The following is a 17,914-nucleotide window of genomic DNA, read 5'->3' on the forward strand; positions in this document are numbered from 1 at the left end:
GTTTAGAGGAAAAATTTAACTCTAATTTAACTCTTTAACTTTAATTCAATCTTTGTTCTAAGTTGTTTGGTGCAAGAGAATTTGTATCATGATTTATTCTGGAAACACTTGTTTAATGTTTCATGACTTAAAGTTGTGAAGATGGCTACCTGTGAGTGGTGTTCGAAAGTAAGGTGAGTTTGTTTGGTTTATTTTAACATCAATATCTCGTGATTAATACTGTATATTATTGCAAATATGTACTATCGTCTTAGCATTGGTCTTAAGATGAATCTGTCACTTTTTTCTGTCCCTGGAAACACTTCTGTTGTGTTGTGAGTTTTTACAACTCATATTTTGTCAAATTGATAAAGTTGTTTTCTGAAATTGTTGCACATTTGTGTCTTTGCCTGAGTCCTGTTACTGTAAGTTGCTGCTGAGCTGGGTCAGTTCCTTCCCTGAACAAAGTGGCAGTAGGCCTCTATGAGACAGTGAAAACAGAATCAGAGTCAGTATTTACTTATCCCCATACAGTAGGTAAGTATATTTTGGGTTTTTTTTCCTTTAATTGATAGTATATTGGAGACAGATGAGGCAGTGAGAGGGGCAATGACATGCAGCAAAGGGCCAAAATCAGGATTCGATCTGGGGCCGGCTGCAGCTAGGACTATAGCCTCTGCACATGGGGCACCTGCTCCACCCACTGAGCTAAACAGCGCCCCCTCCATAGCTAAGTTCACTCTGCACTCTCCAGGATACAAAAACAAGACCAAACAAACAACTCACTTGCATGTTGCACATTCACCTTTTGCACACTTCCCACATATTGCAAATATTGGCCATACTTCAGCTTATTTCAGTTTATGAGTTTATTTTTGCACACCACAACACTACACAGTGTTGACATGTGAATCTTACAAGACGCAAATGTGTGGAGCGCCAGGTCTCCCTACTTAAAGCTTATGGTTATAGCGGAAGCCGGCCAACTTAATAAATCTTTTTTTTATTTTTTTATCTGGTTAACCTTTATGTGGGTGCTCTCTGACATGAGGAGTGCATTGTCTGTGTCGAGAATATGGATCAGTTTGTTTTCTCTACTAGCAGACTGGTATGTGTGTGTGTGCCTATGTGTGTCTATTTGTGTTTCTTAAGTGTGTGTGTGCCTATGTCTGTGTGTGTTTCAAAACATGTTAAATATAAAGAGTTTTCATTTATAGTTGTGAATCACAGTCCCTAACTTAAATTGTGAGTGCATTGTCTGTGTGGAGAATGTGTTTCTATGTGTGTGTCAGTGGATATCTGCTGTATGTTTGTCTGCGTGTATATTGTTGTTTAAGCCAGTGGTTCACAAAGTGGGACCCGGGGACCCCCAGGGGTCCTTGAGAGGGCTCAAGGGGTTCCCCAACTTCTTCTAAAAGATGGAGATGCTGTGTGGCAGGCAGCCAATCAACTTGGACTCTTCTCCTCACAAGTCTTTGGAAGAAATCCAAGACGCTCTTGATGATTGAATGAGGGACCGCTGTTCTGTGCTGCTTGACACTGCCACCAGTGGCCAGAAGCTGTACCACAACAACATGCAATAATATTGTCACTGGTCAACTGTTTGGTAACACTTTACAATAAAGGTCCCTTAATTAACATTAGTTATACATTATTAAGCATTAATTAACTGTTTACAGATATATCAACAATCATTATTATGTATTACTTAGGATTAGGAAACACATTAATTAATGTAGCCTATTAGTAAGCAGTTAATTAATGTTTACTGCTCAAAGTTAATACATTTAAAAGTTGAATAATGTAATTAGTTATCATTAAGTATGCATTACTCAGCATTAATTAACACATTAGTTTATATATTAATGCTTAATAATGTACTAACTAACGTTAATTAAGGGACCCTTATTGTAAAGTGTTACCAACTGTTTTAATTTAGTTTTAATTTTTGGAAATAGAAATCTTTCACTATAGTCACATTTGTTCAACTATACTAAAATTGCAATTGCAATCCACAAATTATGTAGGTCAGGACAATGTATGTACTCTAAATCTTCACCAGAAGTGGGTATGTAATCAATAATAGTTGTCAAAGCTGAGACTAAATTGTTTCGCAGCTACTGTTTTGGTAGAGACTAAAAGAAAAGGTTTGGATGATTGAAAGCTGCCAGGTGAATAAATGGCACGGTGAGGGTGAGGGGCTGAGTTAAAAAGCAGTTGAACCGACACTTATCAGTGTCACATGGGACTCGTGTCCTGCTAAGATACAGGATGCCTGACTGTGATCTGCTGAGCTGACACAGGTGACCACCTCCCTTCAGGTGGAGGTAGCTGCTGGCTGCCTGTAGGGGCTGCACCTCCGCCAGCTCAGGTGGCCTGGAAACCCCCATCTGCCCCCTGCAACACATACTGAAGGCAACAGTTTTATTTTTGGAGTGTCCACGGGCACTGTGGCTCGCTCCCTAAAGCTGCAGTTCACTTCAGGATGGGACGGTCCTGTGGCACGGCATGAGCTGGGATTAACAAGCAGAGAGCAGTTTGTCCCAACAGCCGCTCGCCGAAGGTAAACCAGTCAAACTGAGTGTCTGTTGATTGACAAGCTGGTGGTACTGCAGTGTGTTCCTGTCCCGTTAGCCAGGTGCTAACTTGCAAAGGGTGTGTAGGATTTGATAGTGGCACGTGCACGGCCTGAAATCTTAAATGCATGATGCATATAAGACATTATATCCATCAGAGGAAGGGCTTGCAATGCTCTATTTACCATGTTGTATGTTTCTGCACAATTTGTGCCATGGAAGATCAATGTGAGCATGAGTCAGCCTTCAACACACCTTCATACCATTACATTGATTAAACTTGAATTCCTTATTTCAGTCTATGTGTCCACGTTTTTATTGCAGATTGTAAACAAAATAATTATCTCTATAGCTACCTCCTCTCACTCAGTGAATATGTTTTTTTACTTTGCAGCCTGTCCAGCACCACACAAGCAACGCCTGTTTCTACTTCAGGTAAGTGTTGCTCTGATTTGTAATGTAGCAACCTGATGATTAGCAAAGGGATCACCCCCCATTTTGTTTAATTGAGTTCCTTTAACTTGGATAGATTGAGGTCATGGCACAGTTTTGTCACAGGGCTAATCTTATACTTTCCTCTTTTGAGCTGCTCCAGAGAAAGCCTCTCAGATATCCAACGTCAGAGCCTTAAAAGGGGGACTTCTCATGTGTCAGCAGGCCATCTTGTCACTGTGACTGCAGGAGTCACACTGTTCACTTTAAACAGCTCAGAGTGTTACAACTTACAGTATCTACACTTCACAGAAGGCATTTCTACACTGGATCTTTTATTCCTTAAAGTTAGATATTTTCAAACTTGCAGTGAACACCCTTAAGGTTTGCTTATCCCACATCTCTAGGACCAAACCAGTGCAAACATGACATAAATAAAAATTTAAGAGAATCATCACCCCCGAAACATGAGGCTAAGCTGATGGTTAGAGCAGCTCTGAGAGGATTTGGACTTGGGATTGATTTCCAGCAGACTGAGTCTGTTTGTGTGAGTGTTGGGACAGCAGGCAGCAGGTGCTCGGTGTCAGGATGTTTGCTCTTATTTCCCTAGGTGTAAATTTAGACTGTGTCCCTTTTCTAGTATCACCCAAAGACCCTCCAATATTCAGAGTGAAATTCACAATTCAGCTCACATTGCCACTTAATAAAATCAAGTAAATGTGTACATGTATTATATAGTTAATAAAACCAACTCACTCCCATTAAATCTCACTTTTGAATATGACTTATTTTTACAATATACAGTATATATGAATCAACAGCAGCTCTGATGTGCAGGGTCTCAGATGGACAGAGGTTTCTGTTTCATGTTGTATTTATTGTCAGCTAATTGTGTCTTTGACCTTTGATCTCTTTCTAACCGTTTGCTTGCAATGTCAATTACCAAGTAATTTGGACCCACTTCACTGCTGCAAGTTTTTTTTTCTGGTTATCAACACAAGCTAAATGCAAACCCCCTCCCTACTAACATGACCCTTGTCACCTTACTGTATCGTTTTGCTTTGGATTTCCTTCTATTTTGTGCAGAGGTCATTTTTAAATTTGACTGTCTCCTTGAGCGACTATTTTCACAAGTAGTTTGTCATCATTTCAAAGTAGCCCTGCCATAAGCCATGAGGCTACATGCCTTTCTATTTCCACCAGTGACGCATCTTGTAGCCATGCAGCATCTTCAGGACCCAATTAAGAGTTTCAAAACCTGTTAATGAGCTCGTTGTCATGCAAGCTCATACTGTAGTTCTCTAAAGTCAGCTGTAGACTTGTCTCAGGGCCATTAGCATGGGTTAAATCAGTGCAGTTGGTTAAGCAGCTGAATAAACCATGCAGGGGACACAGTGGAAGGCGATGAGCTCACTTTGACTGCATATAGAAGCAAAGACACAAACTTAACAATGAGGAATCAAACACCAGGAATGCTTTCATTTGTTTTTATTTTACCTAAATCAAAGATATGCTGCTGCTGAAGAACCATGAGATATTATTCACAGGAACAAAATGTCCAGTTTAAACAGAGAAGATATTTTTTTACCCTTTCACCTAAAAGAAATGTGAAATGATAATGGATTATTGAAAGAAATGTTCATTACAACAAGACTGAAGATCAGGTCTAGCCTAAGGCTTGAAATACAGAGGATGGTGAAGTGATAGTGGCTAAGATTTGTGCAGTATCAATGTTTTTCTTCTCTCCAAGTCCAAGGTGTGTTTCACAAATCCTCAAAGAAATGTCCATCTGCAAAGGAAAAAATACACATTGTCAGCATTTATACTGGATACATTACAAACTAATTAAAGTACAAGATAATGTAAACTATTTCCTGGGCCTAACTCCAAAACTTTTTGATTATCTTCAACAAGGTGATGAGTAACTCTTTGATTTGATTTTCAATCTCTGGCTTCTGAGTAGTATTCATAACAAGCAAATAGGCCTACTATAAATACTATTTTTGCATGACAGACCCCTTGAAGAACAATTTAATTGTTTGTATCTGTCTTGCTGTTGCCATAAAAAGTCAATTTTCCATTGATTAAGTCTTATCTGTCTTGCAGGAGTCTGAAATGCTGATGGAAGTCAGCTACAGCAATGGGCTTGAGCCTGACCAACAATATCCTCCACCCTTGCTGCCAAAACCAGGCAAAGACAATGCAAGGCTTCAGAAACTCAAGAAGAAGAGAGCCAAGAAAAAAGGCAGTCTGTCTCAGACACCCATCCCCTTTCGCTCATGTTTGTCACCTGTCAATGAAGCGAGCACAGACCTTGAGCACAGTGACCAGTCCAGCCCACCGAGGACACCAGATTCAGTCTATCTTGCAGACTCCTCAGTGTCCAGTTTTCCCTTTGGTTCCCTTTATGATCACTCTGCATCTGCATTCCCTCATCCCCAAAGCATCCCCTATTGTCAAGCTGGCAGCTCCCCCCCTCAGTCCTACAAAACTCACATGAGGACTTCTGAAGAACTGGTGGCTCCACTCTTTGAGTGTTCCTCTTTTCTATTTGATGAGGCAACTCCTTTCATGATGCCACCATTGGCTTCACCACCCCCATCACCACCTGAGCAGGTCCCGGCACCACCTCTTTATTCTGCCTTCAGTTCTAACATGACACCAAATTCCCATGGGTCAGTCACAACAGTCCCTCCAGTTGCTATGTTGCAGTCCAGCCCTAAAATATCAACTCACAGCCTGACCCTATTCCCAGCTGCCCCCAACAGTGGCCCAGGCCCAGCAGCTTCTCAAGTTGCAGACCAACCTCCTGTTCAAGTGGTGCCATCAGTCCCAAACACCCAGACACAGCCTTTTATTCCCAGCCAGGGGGAGACAAACACAATTTCAAAGGACAGCCCTCAGAGCCAGACATCATCTTGGAATGCCAAATCTATGACTAACGGCAACTTTGTACTAAGCCAGATGTTGCCTGAAATAACAGCCTCAAAAATATCACTTGTTGAAGCAATGACAGAGACAAAACCTGCCCCACAAACCAGGATTTATACATCCAAGGCAACATTTTATGAAATCTCTAAACCTCTTTCCACCCAGGACCTCACAGTAACAAACCTTACCTACCAGGGAGAACCTTTATCTGCTGTACACAAGGACAAAGCTGTACCTTCAGTGACTGATCAGAAGGTGTCTCTATCCAGGACCCTAAGTGGAAGGCCGAGAACCCCGTCTTGCAAACCAGCCCAAGTATCCACACCTATTTTTGAAATATCCAAACCTAACCCGCTTTTATTTGCAGCAAGTCCTGCTTTCAACTGCTCCCAAGATTTGCAAGCTCCTGCTATTCCCAATGAGACTCCACAACACAACTCAGCATTTCAAACCAGTGGTACGAATAACCCTCCTGTCGTCACAGAAGAACTAAAGCCAACAGATGTTAAACTCATAACCTCCATCCAACAAACCAGCAATAACAAAGAGATAGAGATTCAACAAAGTCGGAAGAGCACAATAAACCTCAGTGTTGCCAATTCAGGGCTGTATCACAGAGAGAATTTAGCATCAAGTATCAGTCCACCTGAATCCTCTGTGGTCAAACAAACACTGATAGAAGCGGTCACCCCAAAACTAAAAACAAACCATGTTGCAGAAAGTGAGACTCCATCTTTGCCAAAAGTTCCTATATTCCTCTCTGTACCAAAGACTCCCAATCTCAACACTACACCTGTGATTTCAATGCAAGAATCAACAAGTCCAACACCCATGTCATCCATTCATCGACCACCTGTGTTTGAGGCACGCAAGTCCTTGGCGTCATTATTGGAGACACAAATGTCATTAGCAACTTCAAAGCCAAAATCACGATCAACATATTATGGCCTTACTCCAGCTGAGTATGTTGCCTATGGTGGAATTAGGACCATCGCATCTCATCAAAACCCTGTACCCTGCAGAGTTAATGAAACCTCTTCAAACAAAGCACAGTCAGCACAGCCACAGTCTGATGCAACAAAACAACTCAATGGGCATCAAGACCTTCCTACCTCAGTGAAGGTCTCTGCTGCTCACAGTTTACAATCTCAGTCATCTCCAGAAGATTCAGGGAATCCAGCTGAAAGGATGGTCACGTGTAGCAAAGATGTGTTTGGGGAAAGTTGCTCTGAAGCTCACAGTACTGGAATACAATCACTTAAAGCTTCTAGCGTGGACACAATAAAACCAGAGTTCCCTCTTGGCTTGGCACAGAAAACAATGCAACCATCCACAAGTGACGTATCCACACCAAAAGCCTCATACTCTGAGGCTTCAATACCAATACCTAAAACAGGTGAGGTACACACACAATTATTCTCTATAGAGGCAGCACTAAATACAACTACGTGCCTGACTGATAGCTGTGGTCTGTTGAGTTTCCCCTCACCGTTACTGAAAGTAGATTCAAAGACAGAAACACAACATCGTGCAAAAGGGTCAAATGTGACAGAAAACGATCACGAGAAAACTCCTGCAAAAGGAGAATCTAAGGTGACAAACGTAAAACAACAGTCAGGACCAAAAGACATAGTGCCAGTCCATTCTTGCCAAACTGCTGGGGAAATTAGTCCGTCAACAGTCAATGGCTTCAATGTTCAATTTGCTGCCAAGCCTGACCACAAAAACCAGGGTACAGAGTTAGAGCCCAAATCCTCAGGGAGTGTCATTAGACAGGATACATTTATTTCAGCAAATAAACAAGCCTCCAAAGTGGTTTCAAATACACCACAGTCAGGTAAAATGGCTGCTGAGACCACCTTACCCCATCAAAGGGAAACAATTACCCAGCAAAGCAAAGTGAGCAGAGAGGTTTTTCTACCTAGTAAGATAAACAAAGGGAACATTTTGCCATCTGTTTATACAGACAATATTCTTGACAAAACAAGCACTGCGTCCAACTTATCAAATGCAGTCTGTAAACAATCAGTGGCTATTACCACAGAATCTATGCTGCCTCACGAGCCTGTCATGGCTTCTATATGTTCTGTCCAGTCCAGCATCTGCACAGTGTCTGCAGCCAAGCAAAGCACCGAATTCATACAAAAGCTCAGTGCAGAAACACAAATTTACAGTCATGGTCAAACAGCAGAAAAGAATATAATTTTTTCTGGAGCAGGTCTCTCTTTGAAATTGCCTAAGGAACCAACTGTACCAAGTCCATCTGCAAATACTACAGTGGGTAATCTTACTGCTGTAGCCAAAATCCCAAGCCAATCCATCATTGCAACCAAGTCACCAGATATTCCAGAGATTAAATTCCCTTTAGAGACTAATTTATCAAATATGCCATTTAAAGAGCCCCAAAAGCCAACCAAAGGTATTGAGAATGTTCTTGTAAACACACAGAGTAGTATAGATAAAGTTGTACAAGGACCAAGTTTCTGCACAAATTTGAGCAAAACTACAGCAGAAATTACACAAGCCACTGAGACCACATCTAATATCCCGCATAAAGATGTAATACTGTATAGCCAAGCAAACACAGAACCAAAACTTCCAACATATATTTATAGTAACACTAAGAGCGCAAGCAGTTCAACAGTGAACACTATACAGTATCCACAACTCACCAGTGAAAGAGTGGGTTTACTCACTGGGAAAACGGAAGCAGAGCATCCCCCCTCTATAGTATCTAATCTCTCAAAAGGAAATGTTGCACCGAACACACCTATGAGTGAAACCAAACTGTGCAACAAACAATGTGCAGAATTAATTAGTGTCAGCACATCTTCCAAAGACATAGTCTTACCTGGAGAACCAGAGGATATGGAGGCTGGTCAGCACAACAGACCAACTGCAGAAACTGCAAAGTCAAACAAATCAATTTTGGGCAGCAATGCTCACAGTATTCCTGCCACTGAAACCAGAGTCACCAACAAGCTTCACACAGAGGCTATTCTGCCAATGACAGATCCAGCAGTGACCAATAAACAAACATTTACTAAGGGGCAGATCAGTAAACAAACTGTGCCGTGTAGCCCAATCATGAGGCACATCCCACCAAAAAGTCCTCAGATGAGATCAGGAAGAGCTGAGAGTCAAGCTGAAACCAGGGTACCTACTGATGCAAAATTTGTTTCTGGCTCATTTGCTCAAAAAAGAGTCTGCACAAACTCACAAGCTGATAGTAAACAGATTGGCAACAGCCCTGCTATGCAGAGATCATTTGACGCATCTGCATCTCAAATTAGTAGTAAAACTGCTGTAAAGGAACAATCCCCTCTGATCCAGCCAATCATTGACAATACAATCTTAGCAAGCCCTCAGATGAGATCAGGAAGAGCTGAGAGTCTAGCTGAAACCAAGGTACCTACTGATGCAAAATTAGTTTCTGGCTCATTTGCTCAAAAAAGAGTCTGCACAAACTCACAAACTGATAGTAAACAGACTGGCAACAGCCCTGCTGTGCAGAGATCATTTGAGGCATCTGCATCTCAAATTAGTAGTAAAACTGCTGTAAATGAACAATCCCATCTGATCCAGCCAATCATTGACAATAAAATCTTAGCAAGTCCGAAGACAAAACCTAAAGACTCTGTGACCTCCAGTACTGAGACAACACCTTCCATTTCCACTGGTCATGTCACAGGTAACATATCTAACATCAGTAAACAAACTGTGCCGTGTAGCCCAATCATGAGGCACATCCCACCAAAAAGTCCTCAGATGAGATCAGGAAGAGCTGAGAGTCAAGCTGAAACCAAGGTACCTACTGATGCAACATTTGTTTCTGGCTCATTTGCTCAAAAAAGGGTCTGCACAAACTCACAAACTGATAGTAAACAGATTGGCAACAGCCCTGCTGTGCAGACATCATTTGAGGCATCTGCATCTCAAATTAGTAGTAAAACTGCTGTAAATGAACAATCCCATCTGATCCAGCCAATCATTGACAATACAATCTTAGCAAGCCCTCAGATGAGATCAGGAAGAGCTGAGAGTCAAGCTGAAACCAAGGTACCTACTGATGCAAAATTAGTTTCTGGCTCATTTGCTCAAAAAAGAGTCTGCACAAACTCACAAACTGATAGTAAACAGACTGGCAACAGCCCTGCTGTGCAGAGATCATTTGAGGCATCTGCATCTCAAATTAGTAGTAAAACTGCTGTAAATGAACAATCCCATCTGATCCAGCCAATCATTGACAATAAAATCTTAGCAAGTCCAAAGACAAAACCTAAAGACTCTGTGACCTCCAGTACTGAGACAACACCTTCCATTTCCACTGGTCATGTCACAGGTAACATATCTAACATCAGTAAACAAACTGTGCCGTGTAGCCCAATCATGAGGCACATCCCACCAAAAAGTCCTCAGATGAGATCAGGAAGAGCTGAGAGTCAAGCTGAAACCAAGGTACCTACTGATGCAAAATTTGTTTCTGGCTCATTTGCTCAAAAAAGGGTTTGCACAAACTCACAAACTGATAGTAAACAGATTGGCAACAGCCCTGCTGTGCAGACATCATTTGAGGCATCTGCATCTCAAATTAGTAGTAAAACTGCTGTAAATGAACAATCCCATCTGATCCAGCCAATCATTGACAATAAAATCTTAGCAAGCCCTCAGATGAGATCAGGAAGAGCTGAGAGTCAAGCTGAAACCAGTGTACCTACTGATGCAAAATTAGTTTCTGGCTCATTTGCTCAAAAAAGAGTCTGCACAAACTCACAAACTGATAGTAAACAGATTGGCAACAGCCCTGCTGTGCAGAGATCATTTGAGGCATCTGCATCTCAAATTAGTAGTAAAACTGCTGTAAAGGAACAATCCCCTCTGATCCAGCCAATCATTGACAATAAAATCTTAGCAAGTCCGAAGACAAAACCTAAAGACTCTGTGACCTCCAGTACTGAGACAACACCTTCCATTTCCACTGGTCATGTCACATGTAACATATCTAACATCAGTGTAGAACAGCAAGCCATTACAATGCCAGGTCACATAATGTCAGTAAATAATGTTGAAACCTCTGCAAATTTAATGACCTCTCAGACTGAAGTGAAACAGTTTGAGCAGACTGTTACTGAAATAAAAAAATCTATAGAAACTGTCACTCATTCTGTAAATTCTCAAACCTTCTCACAACCTAGTCTGAGTAACTATGCTGCTACAAATATTCAGCCACTTAGTGAAGCCAACAGAGATTTCAAAGCCCCCTTTAGCCCCCGAACAGCAGCCAGACCTTGGACTGCAACAAGAGCTTCCCCTTTACCTGATAGAAGAGTGTGTAGGACACCTACACAGACCTATATGCCAACCTCACCACAGTGCTCTAGAACCCCTGTATCCTTTTACCAAAATACAAAACCAAAACCGTCATCAGTCATTATGAATGACCAGGCAAATCGTCCCATTACACCTCTTCAAAATAATACTTCTAGTAGCACTGTTCAGACATCTGCTAAGTCATTGACAGAGAATATCTCAAAAACAGAAATAAAATTACCCACAATTAATGACACTTCAGTCCCTGAGGTAAATGCACATTCCCAAGTAAAAACAAACATAGAGTCAAATTGCAGTAAGGATACAAAACTGTCCCCACCAAAAACTGAAGGTAGTGCTTTGACTGATAAAAACAGTAAACCTTCTCTACAAACAAAAGTTTCCGCTAAACATACAGAGTCTAGACCTTCCTCTACCACTGTAGAAACAAAACCCACAGTTGTAAAAGCCGATACCTCACAGTCTCCCCCCGATCTGGTCCAGATTAGCTCACACGCCAGTAATGCTCAGCCTTTGACAGAACTACCAGTGCAGAACAATACCCCTTCAGAACCAGCAACAGATACTGTCATGAAACCGCCCATAGTTAAAGCTGCAGTGATTGACTCTACCACTCCTGCCTCTCTGCCTCAGGCCTCAGTCTCAGTCAAAGCTCCATCCCCAAACAGAGGAATGTCACCGCCATCTCAGCAAAAAGCTGGACACAAGGACAAGGATGTTCTGAAGACCAAAACGACACCAGCACAGACGGAAGCCCCAGCAGCCGAACCCTCCACGAAGTCAGCGACATCAATTGCATCTTCAACTTCTGACAAGAAGATTGTAACAGCAGAGAAAGCCCCTACATCTGCTGGGCCTAAGGCAGTCCAGAAGCTGAAAGGCCTTAAGGGTAAGCTCAGTGGATGGACACGGCTGAAGAAACACATGGTTGTTGAGCCGGAGGAACCAACGTTTCCAGAGCAAGATGCCAAATCTCAGGTTGATGCCACTGGCATCAATGAGAAAACAGATCAAGGTGATAGTGAAAAGTCAGACCAGTGTGATAATCAGGATGTAATGGTTAAAAACACAGAAGGTCCCAAGGCTTTGAAGATGTGGGACGCCCTGCTCTTTCAGATGTTTTCCAGCAAAGAGCGAATAATGCAGCAGATCAACACCACCAAGAAAGATTCAGAAAAGAAAAAGGCCCCTAAAGATAATCAGGCAGAAGTTCCCTCTTTTGTCAATCGTCTGCCAATTTTACTCTACAGTCCACGTTTTGATGCCAGGAAGCTTAAAGAGGCAGCGGAGAAGCCACTCACGAAAATAGCAGCAGTGTTTGAAAGGGGGCTGATAAAACGCAAAACTCAGGAGGATGAACGCAAAGACTTTAATAGAACAGCCAGAGGGTTCAATCCAATATAAAGTTTAGCTATATAGGCTGATGTGCACTGATACAAAAGTAAGGAAGTGACACTGAGTAATTCATCAGGAGACGGATAGATAAGGGGGCTTCATAGAAAATAAATCATAACGAGAGAATTTGTTAGAAAATACTTGTCACACCTTTTTTGCTATAGAATAGTAGAAGGCGATTTTATAAATCAGGGCTGCAGTGGAGAGGCAGATTATTCTCCCCATTCTGATTAAAGCTAAAACAAACAACCAACCAACCAACCAAACAAAAACCATCACTGATTATTGCTTAGTTACCATCAGTAATCATCAGTAGTTACCTTTTCAAATTGGAAAGTAAAGTAATGTCAATGAAACAAAAATTAAATGCTATGTAAAATAAGATAATACATTTCTGATGTTCTCATAGGTTGTGTTTATTGAGGACATATAAGTTTGTGTATAAGCACCTGTGATTGCTTGTAGAGTAAAACAATATTAGTATAGCTATAATACAGGGGTGGCATTTTTGCACTTTCAATTAAATCAAGTAATGAAATGTTAAGGCAAAGAAAGCAACATATCTCTGCACCTGTACTAGATAGGTGTACAGTACTAGGGTAGATTTTTCTTTTTTCATTTGATGATGGCCTAGATTGGATGTAGTGTTGAATGCATGAACTGTCGATACTTTGATAGGTAAAATATTGTTTTATTTCTCATGCCTTTTTCTATTTTTCTAAACAAAGTGAGGCTTTTAGTGTACACCGCTGGTAGGCAGGTTTTAATCTCTGTAATAAATAGGGCTTTTACATTCCTGGAAAACAGGGCAGATGGACGTTGAAAGAAGGAGAACAGTTGAATGAAAGAAAAGATTTAGGTTTCTGCAAGTCAGGTATGGAAGGGAAAGTGGTGGGATATATTTTGGGTTTTGAGGAGGGCAGGGAATTATTACAGCCACACAGACTAGTGCATTTTGGGGCTGGGCAACAGAGTATCTAAATAATCCTCTGATAACTGATTTTGTTTAAGAGTTTAGATGATGTGTTTTTTCCAGTGTCCTGAGGGATGGAAATGTTGAGCCTGTTTGTTGGATAGTCTGACACTGTGGTCTTGATAGAAATATTTTATCATGTTTAATGGATTGTTATGAAAGTGTGTAGAAGCAGTCATTATCCTCAGAGGATGCATCCTATCGTGATCCCCATGACGTTTCCAACATAGGGCTGGCAACTGAAATGTTTTGACAACAATTGGGCAAATTGCTAAGAAATTTACAACAGATGTTCAAGGTCTGTAGACAAATACAAGTGTAGCATCTGGCTCTTGTTGTACCATTTAACTGTATCCTGGTGTAACCATTGCCCAGTCCCAATGCATCTCAGAATCAAATTGTTGTGTCACTGGTGTTGCGTGAAAACTCCTCAACCAGCTGAGGAGTGTCTCAGACACACATACTGAAAAACATATTCAACAAAGTTATAAATATGTATACATCAGACTGTTTTCAAGTTGGAGATTAATTGTTTTCATCCAACGGTGACAATATGGTGTTTCCAGTCAGTGTTAACAAACACAGTGGTGGACAGTAATTTCCTGCTTGGTGATGGCTCCATGAACCATGAACAATATTAAGTGTCGAGATTGATGTGGAAGTAAATACCAGTGAGTAATGATGGTTAAGGTGAAGGGGCAAGACCGGAAGAAATGGAGTGACAGTTTAAAGGGATATTTAAACATTTTGGCAAATTTGCCTATTGCTACAATCCCGGTTCAATCCCGAGAAGTTGTGACCTGCACATTCACCAGGCTATGTAAAAATAATGAAACGTTACGAGACAGAGTTGTTTTATGGTAAATACGTAACCGGAACTACATTTCCGACACAGCTGCTTGGCAGAGTGATTTCAAAAGCGAAAGTAGTTCAGAGTATTTGCTTCATGTGTCAAAATGTCAAAATTATACATTATTATTTCATACTAGCGTGGTGAATGTGCAGGTCACAACTTGCCCACGAGAGCGTTTTGGAGTTGCTGGATTGTGTATTTAGTTTGATGAGGAAAACGTAGAAATATCATGAGCCTCCGTTGCGTTAGCTGAGCAGCTCGCATGGTGCAGCTTGCACCAACAATTAAAGATAATGAACCTACTACTAAAACTATAGGGATTATGGCAATAGGCAAATTTGCCAAAATGTTTAAATATCCCTTTAAGAAAGAATGTAGAAACAATATACTATGTGGAATTTCACAGCTCTCGAGGATACTGCTGCTATCGTAGCATGTTGTATAAGGTCTTTTTTTTTTACCCTTTTTTCTCTGAATTGAATTTTTCAATTTGTTTTTGTTTTTGTTCCACATGACCATCATGATGTGGAACCTCTCTTAGGTGAGGACTGTACCCCTATAAGCTACCTACAGCCCTATTTATCACATTGATGCTTAAACTGTAATATGTTTATGTTTATTTGTGCTTCTCAAAAACACATAAAGTTGAATGTGAAATTACTGCCTTGTACTTATTTTTGTTTAAATAACAATGCAATAGCTGACACTGAAAATATCCTAAAGCAATTTACAACAGTTACTGCTAAATATTTAAAAGACCAAAGCCAAGTGCATTCATCCATATACTGTAAATATTTAAAACTAGCTCATATACAATATACTGTAGGCTACAATCTCACTTTTTAAAAAAGACTAATTAATTCTCTAAAACAACAGACCACTAGTTTTTAGCTAAATTTACACAAGTAAATGTGTTAGTTGCGGACAATGCTCTGTTGGGATTGTCACCAATTTGTAGTGTTAATAATCACAACAACAGATGTTTATATCATCTTTACAAAATACAAGCTAAAAAGTAAAATATTTCATCTAATTTAATAATTGAATAATGCATTTGAAATGTATGCGTAATGCAGCTGGAAAACGTTACTTTCATTTTCCATTTAAGTCTAACAGGGTTGAGGTATTTTCTTACCTGACGGACAGTTTCCGTCTTCAGGAACCTTCTCATACTTGCCATGACCAGTCACCACAAATTTATACCTTTTACCAGGGGAAGTCTCCTGAAATAGAGTAGATTCAAACAATTTTGTTAAAATACAGATTTTCTGAAATGTCTGCTGTAACTTCGGTATTTCTTAATCCATTCAATGTTTCATTGATCCATCAGTCCAAACTTCCGTTTTTTTTCAGCCTCTTTTCCTTGAGCAGAAATTTCATATCTTTCCCCTTTCTGCTGAGTCTTTGTTATTGTTGCCAAAAAATTACAACTGTCAAGATCATATGTTTAAAAGCACATCTTTATAAAATTGGTCTTTAATTCCAGGTTAACCATAAAGATGTTTTTTGTTTTTGTCTTTGTGTAACTAATTTATTGGTTAAACTTTCTTCATTTGCTGTCATGGTGTCACATTTATATAACCAGAACTTAAAACCTTAAAGTTTAATTTTTTTTCCTGACAAAGTCAGATTTTTTCATTTTAAACTAAAAACTCTTTATTTGAACTGATCATAATTAGCATTCACATTAAGACCATAACCTAATAGACACTCACTCATTCTAGGTCTCGAGCCTTGAACCAGACTCAGTGTCTGGTTTTCAGTGATATAAGTCTGGTGAGGATGGTTGATGAAATTCTGCAGCATTGCCAACGTAAACTGATGACTTTTAGCACAACAGAAAAGGGGAGTCACGGTCACAATGTGCTTGAATCAAAGTAAAAGTTAAAAACTATTCTTAAACAACAACAGATTCTGATGTGACTTCATACCTTCCCATCCCTGCCAGGGGATTCGGTGTCTCCAAGACTCTCCCACAGGTTTTTCTTGTTTAAAACACCACCAGGTTTTATTTCCTGCAAACACAACATACAACACTGTCGCCTCTGCTTGATCGATGCCAGAGTGAATGACATGTAAGTTGCTGCTGCTGCCACAGGGGGGCAGACCTTCACAGACTGTTACACACCACACCAGAGAAAACTGGGGTGTGGCTGCAGGAAGCAGAAAGGAACAGAGAACAATGTGTATGTGAGAGAGAACAGAATATACTATAAAACAGAATAATCTGCTGCTGAAGACAAATAGAGAAAGTTATTGGACATGTTGAGGGGGAAGCTCAGAAGAAAGGAGACATGCAGTGACAGAAATACAGTAAACAGTGATGTCACAGAAATTAAACTTGGTGTGAAAAAAAGTGCATTTTGTCAAACACACAGCAACACAGCAGGTCATATGAGAAAGCAAATTAAATTCGGTCTTACTGCTGGTTTGGAGGGTGAGCTGCACCTGCTGCCATCTTCACTTCCTCTCACCCACTGATTGATCAGATCGGCCACAGCCACTTTTAAACCATCTGCGTCCTGAGGCAAAATAAAGAAAAATAGTAATAAAGAAAGAAATCACCACTGCGGAAAAATGAGAAAATGGGAGCAATTTTCTTCCCAATCACTTTGGAACCAGCCTCCACAAACAATTGACCAGATCAGGTGATGTTCAGGTGAAACAACTTGGGTCAGGTTGGTGCAAGATGTGTGTATGTGAGAAGTGCGTCCCAGCAGGTATCATTTTTACTTGTTTTTTTTCTCCCTTAATTCTGGTAGCAGGCTTGTGTGCACTGAAGACACCTCTGTTGCGTTTTAGGACTGAATTTGTAAGTTACAATACTGCCATTGTGCATGTGGTATATGAACTGAGATAGTGTCAGAGACAAGCAGAATTTAATGTAGGCTACTGGACCACTTAAAGCCACAGAGGCTGCTGTTCAGCAACAACAAAAAATCTTGCTTTTAATATCTAAACTCTTTATCAGTGGGCATAAGAAAAGAACGTAGGAACTTATTGAGTATGGTGTGAAAAGTTAGATACAGTGGCTGATAACGGGTTAACTTCATCAGTTAACCCGACAACCTTAGATGCAGCGACTGAGATGTTTTGGTTCCAGGCTTCTCCGGCCTCAAACAGGTTTTTCTTGGAGGCGACAGGTTCGGTGGGACTCGTCAGGTCTGTTAGACCCTGGCTGCTGGATCTACCTTCCTTTGAGGAGACCTGAGTAAGGGAAGTCATAATAGAAAAGTAAGAATAGTTAAATCTGAGGATTTTCTGTTGATACAAGGCCGTCATAAAGCCGTCATGGGCACAGAATATATGAGCTGTGTCTAAACTCAAACAACACCAAGAACAGGCTCCTCTCTGAGTTTAGTTGTGTTGCAAAGAGGAGCTATTAATCAATTCCAGAGAGAACAAACAACCATGTAAGAGTTGCTCAAATGGGAAAACTGCAGT

General features: G+C 40.7%; 2 protein-coding genes across 7 annotated transcripts in view; one reads left to right on the top strand and one right to left on the bottom strand.

Moving 5' to 3' along the window:
• Positions 1-2,239: 2,239 nt before the first annotated feature.
• On the top strand, positions 2,240-15,130 carry LOC146990169 (uncharacterized). 3 transcript variants are annotated; one of them, XM_085770015.1, is made up of 4 exons: positions 2,241-2,542; positions 2,950-2,990; positions 5,094-7,314; positions 11,883-12,448. In XM_085770015.1, the coding sequence occupies exons 3-4, from the start codon at positions 5,103-5,105 to the stop codon at positions 12,059-12,061; spliced, it is 2,391 nt and encodes a 796-aa protein (XP_085626141.1). In that variant the 5' UTR covers positions 2,241-2,542; positions 2,950-2,990; positions 5,094-5,102; the 3' UTR covers positions 12,062-12,448. The 3 variants fall into 3 exon arrangements, with proteins under 3 accessions (XP_085626121.1, XP_085626141.1, XP_085626131.1); XM_085769995.1 differs by having other exon boundaries at positions 2,240-2,542; positions 5,094-15,130; XM_085770005.1 differs by lacking the exon at positions 2,950-2,990 and having other exon boundaries at positions 2,251-2,566; positions 5,077-15,130.
• Positions 4,461-17,914, bottom strand: part of LOC146990170 (uncharacterized) — a 32,762-nt gene continuing 19,308 nt past the window's right edge. For 3 of the 4 annotated variants that reach the window (XM_085770034.1, XM_085770027.1, XM_085770035.1), the window contains 5 exons: positions 17,537-17,677; positions 16,894-16,992; positions 16,402-16,485; positions 15,606-15,693; positions 4,461-4,776 (listed from right to left, as the gene is read on the bottom strand). In XM_085770034.1, the coding sequence (XP_085626160.1) occupies positions 4,751-4,776; positions 15,606-15,693; positions 16,402-16,485; positions 16,894-16,992; positions 17,537-17,677 (438 nt within the window). In that variant the 3' untranslated portion in view covers positions 4,461-4,750. The remainder of the gene's footprint in view (positions 4,777-15,605; positions 15,694-16,401; positions 16,486-16,893; positions 16,993-17,536; positions 17,678-17,914) is intronic. The other variant, XM_085770033.1, reaches the window with a different exon arrangement.

This window comes from Trachurus japonicus, chromosome 3 (genome assembly GCF_045865225.1).
Source record: "Trachurus japonicus isolate A0001 chromosome 3, Traja_1.0".
NCBI classification, from domain to species: domain Eukaryota; kingdom Metazoa; phylum Chordata; class Actinopteri; order Carangiformes; family Carangidae; genus Trachurus; species Trachurus japonicus.

Coding starts and splice junctions, on each gene's coding strand:
- LOC146990169 (XM_085769995.1), top strand. CDS start 5,103: ATGCTGATGGAAGTCAGCTACAGCAATGGGCTTGAGCCTGACCAACAA.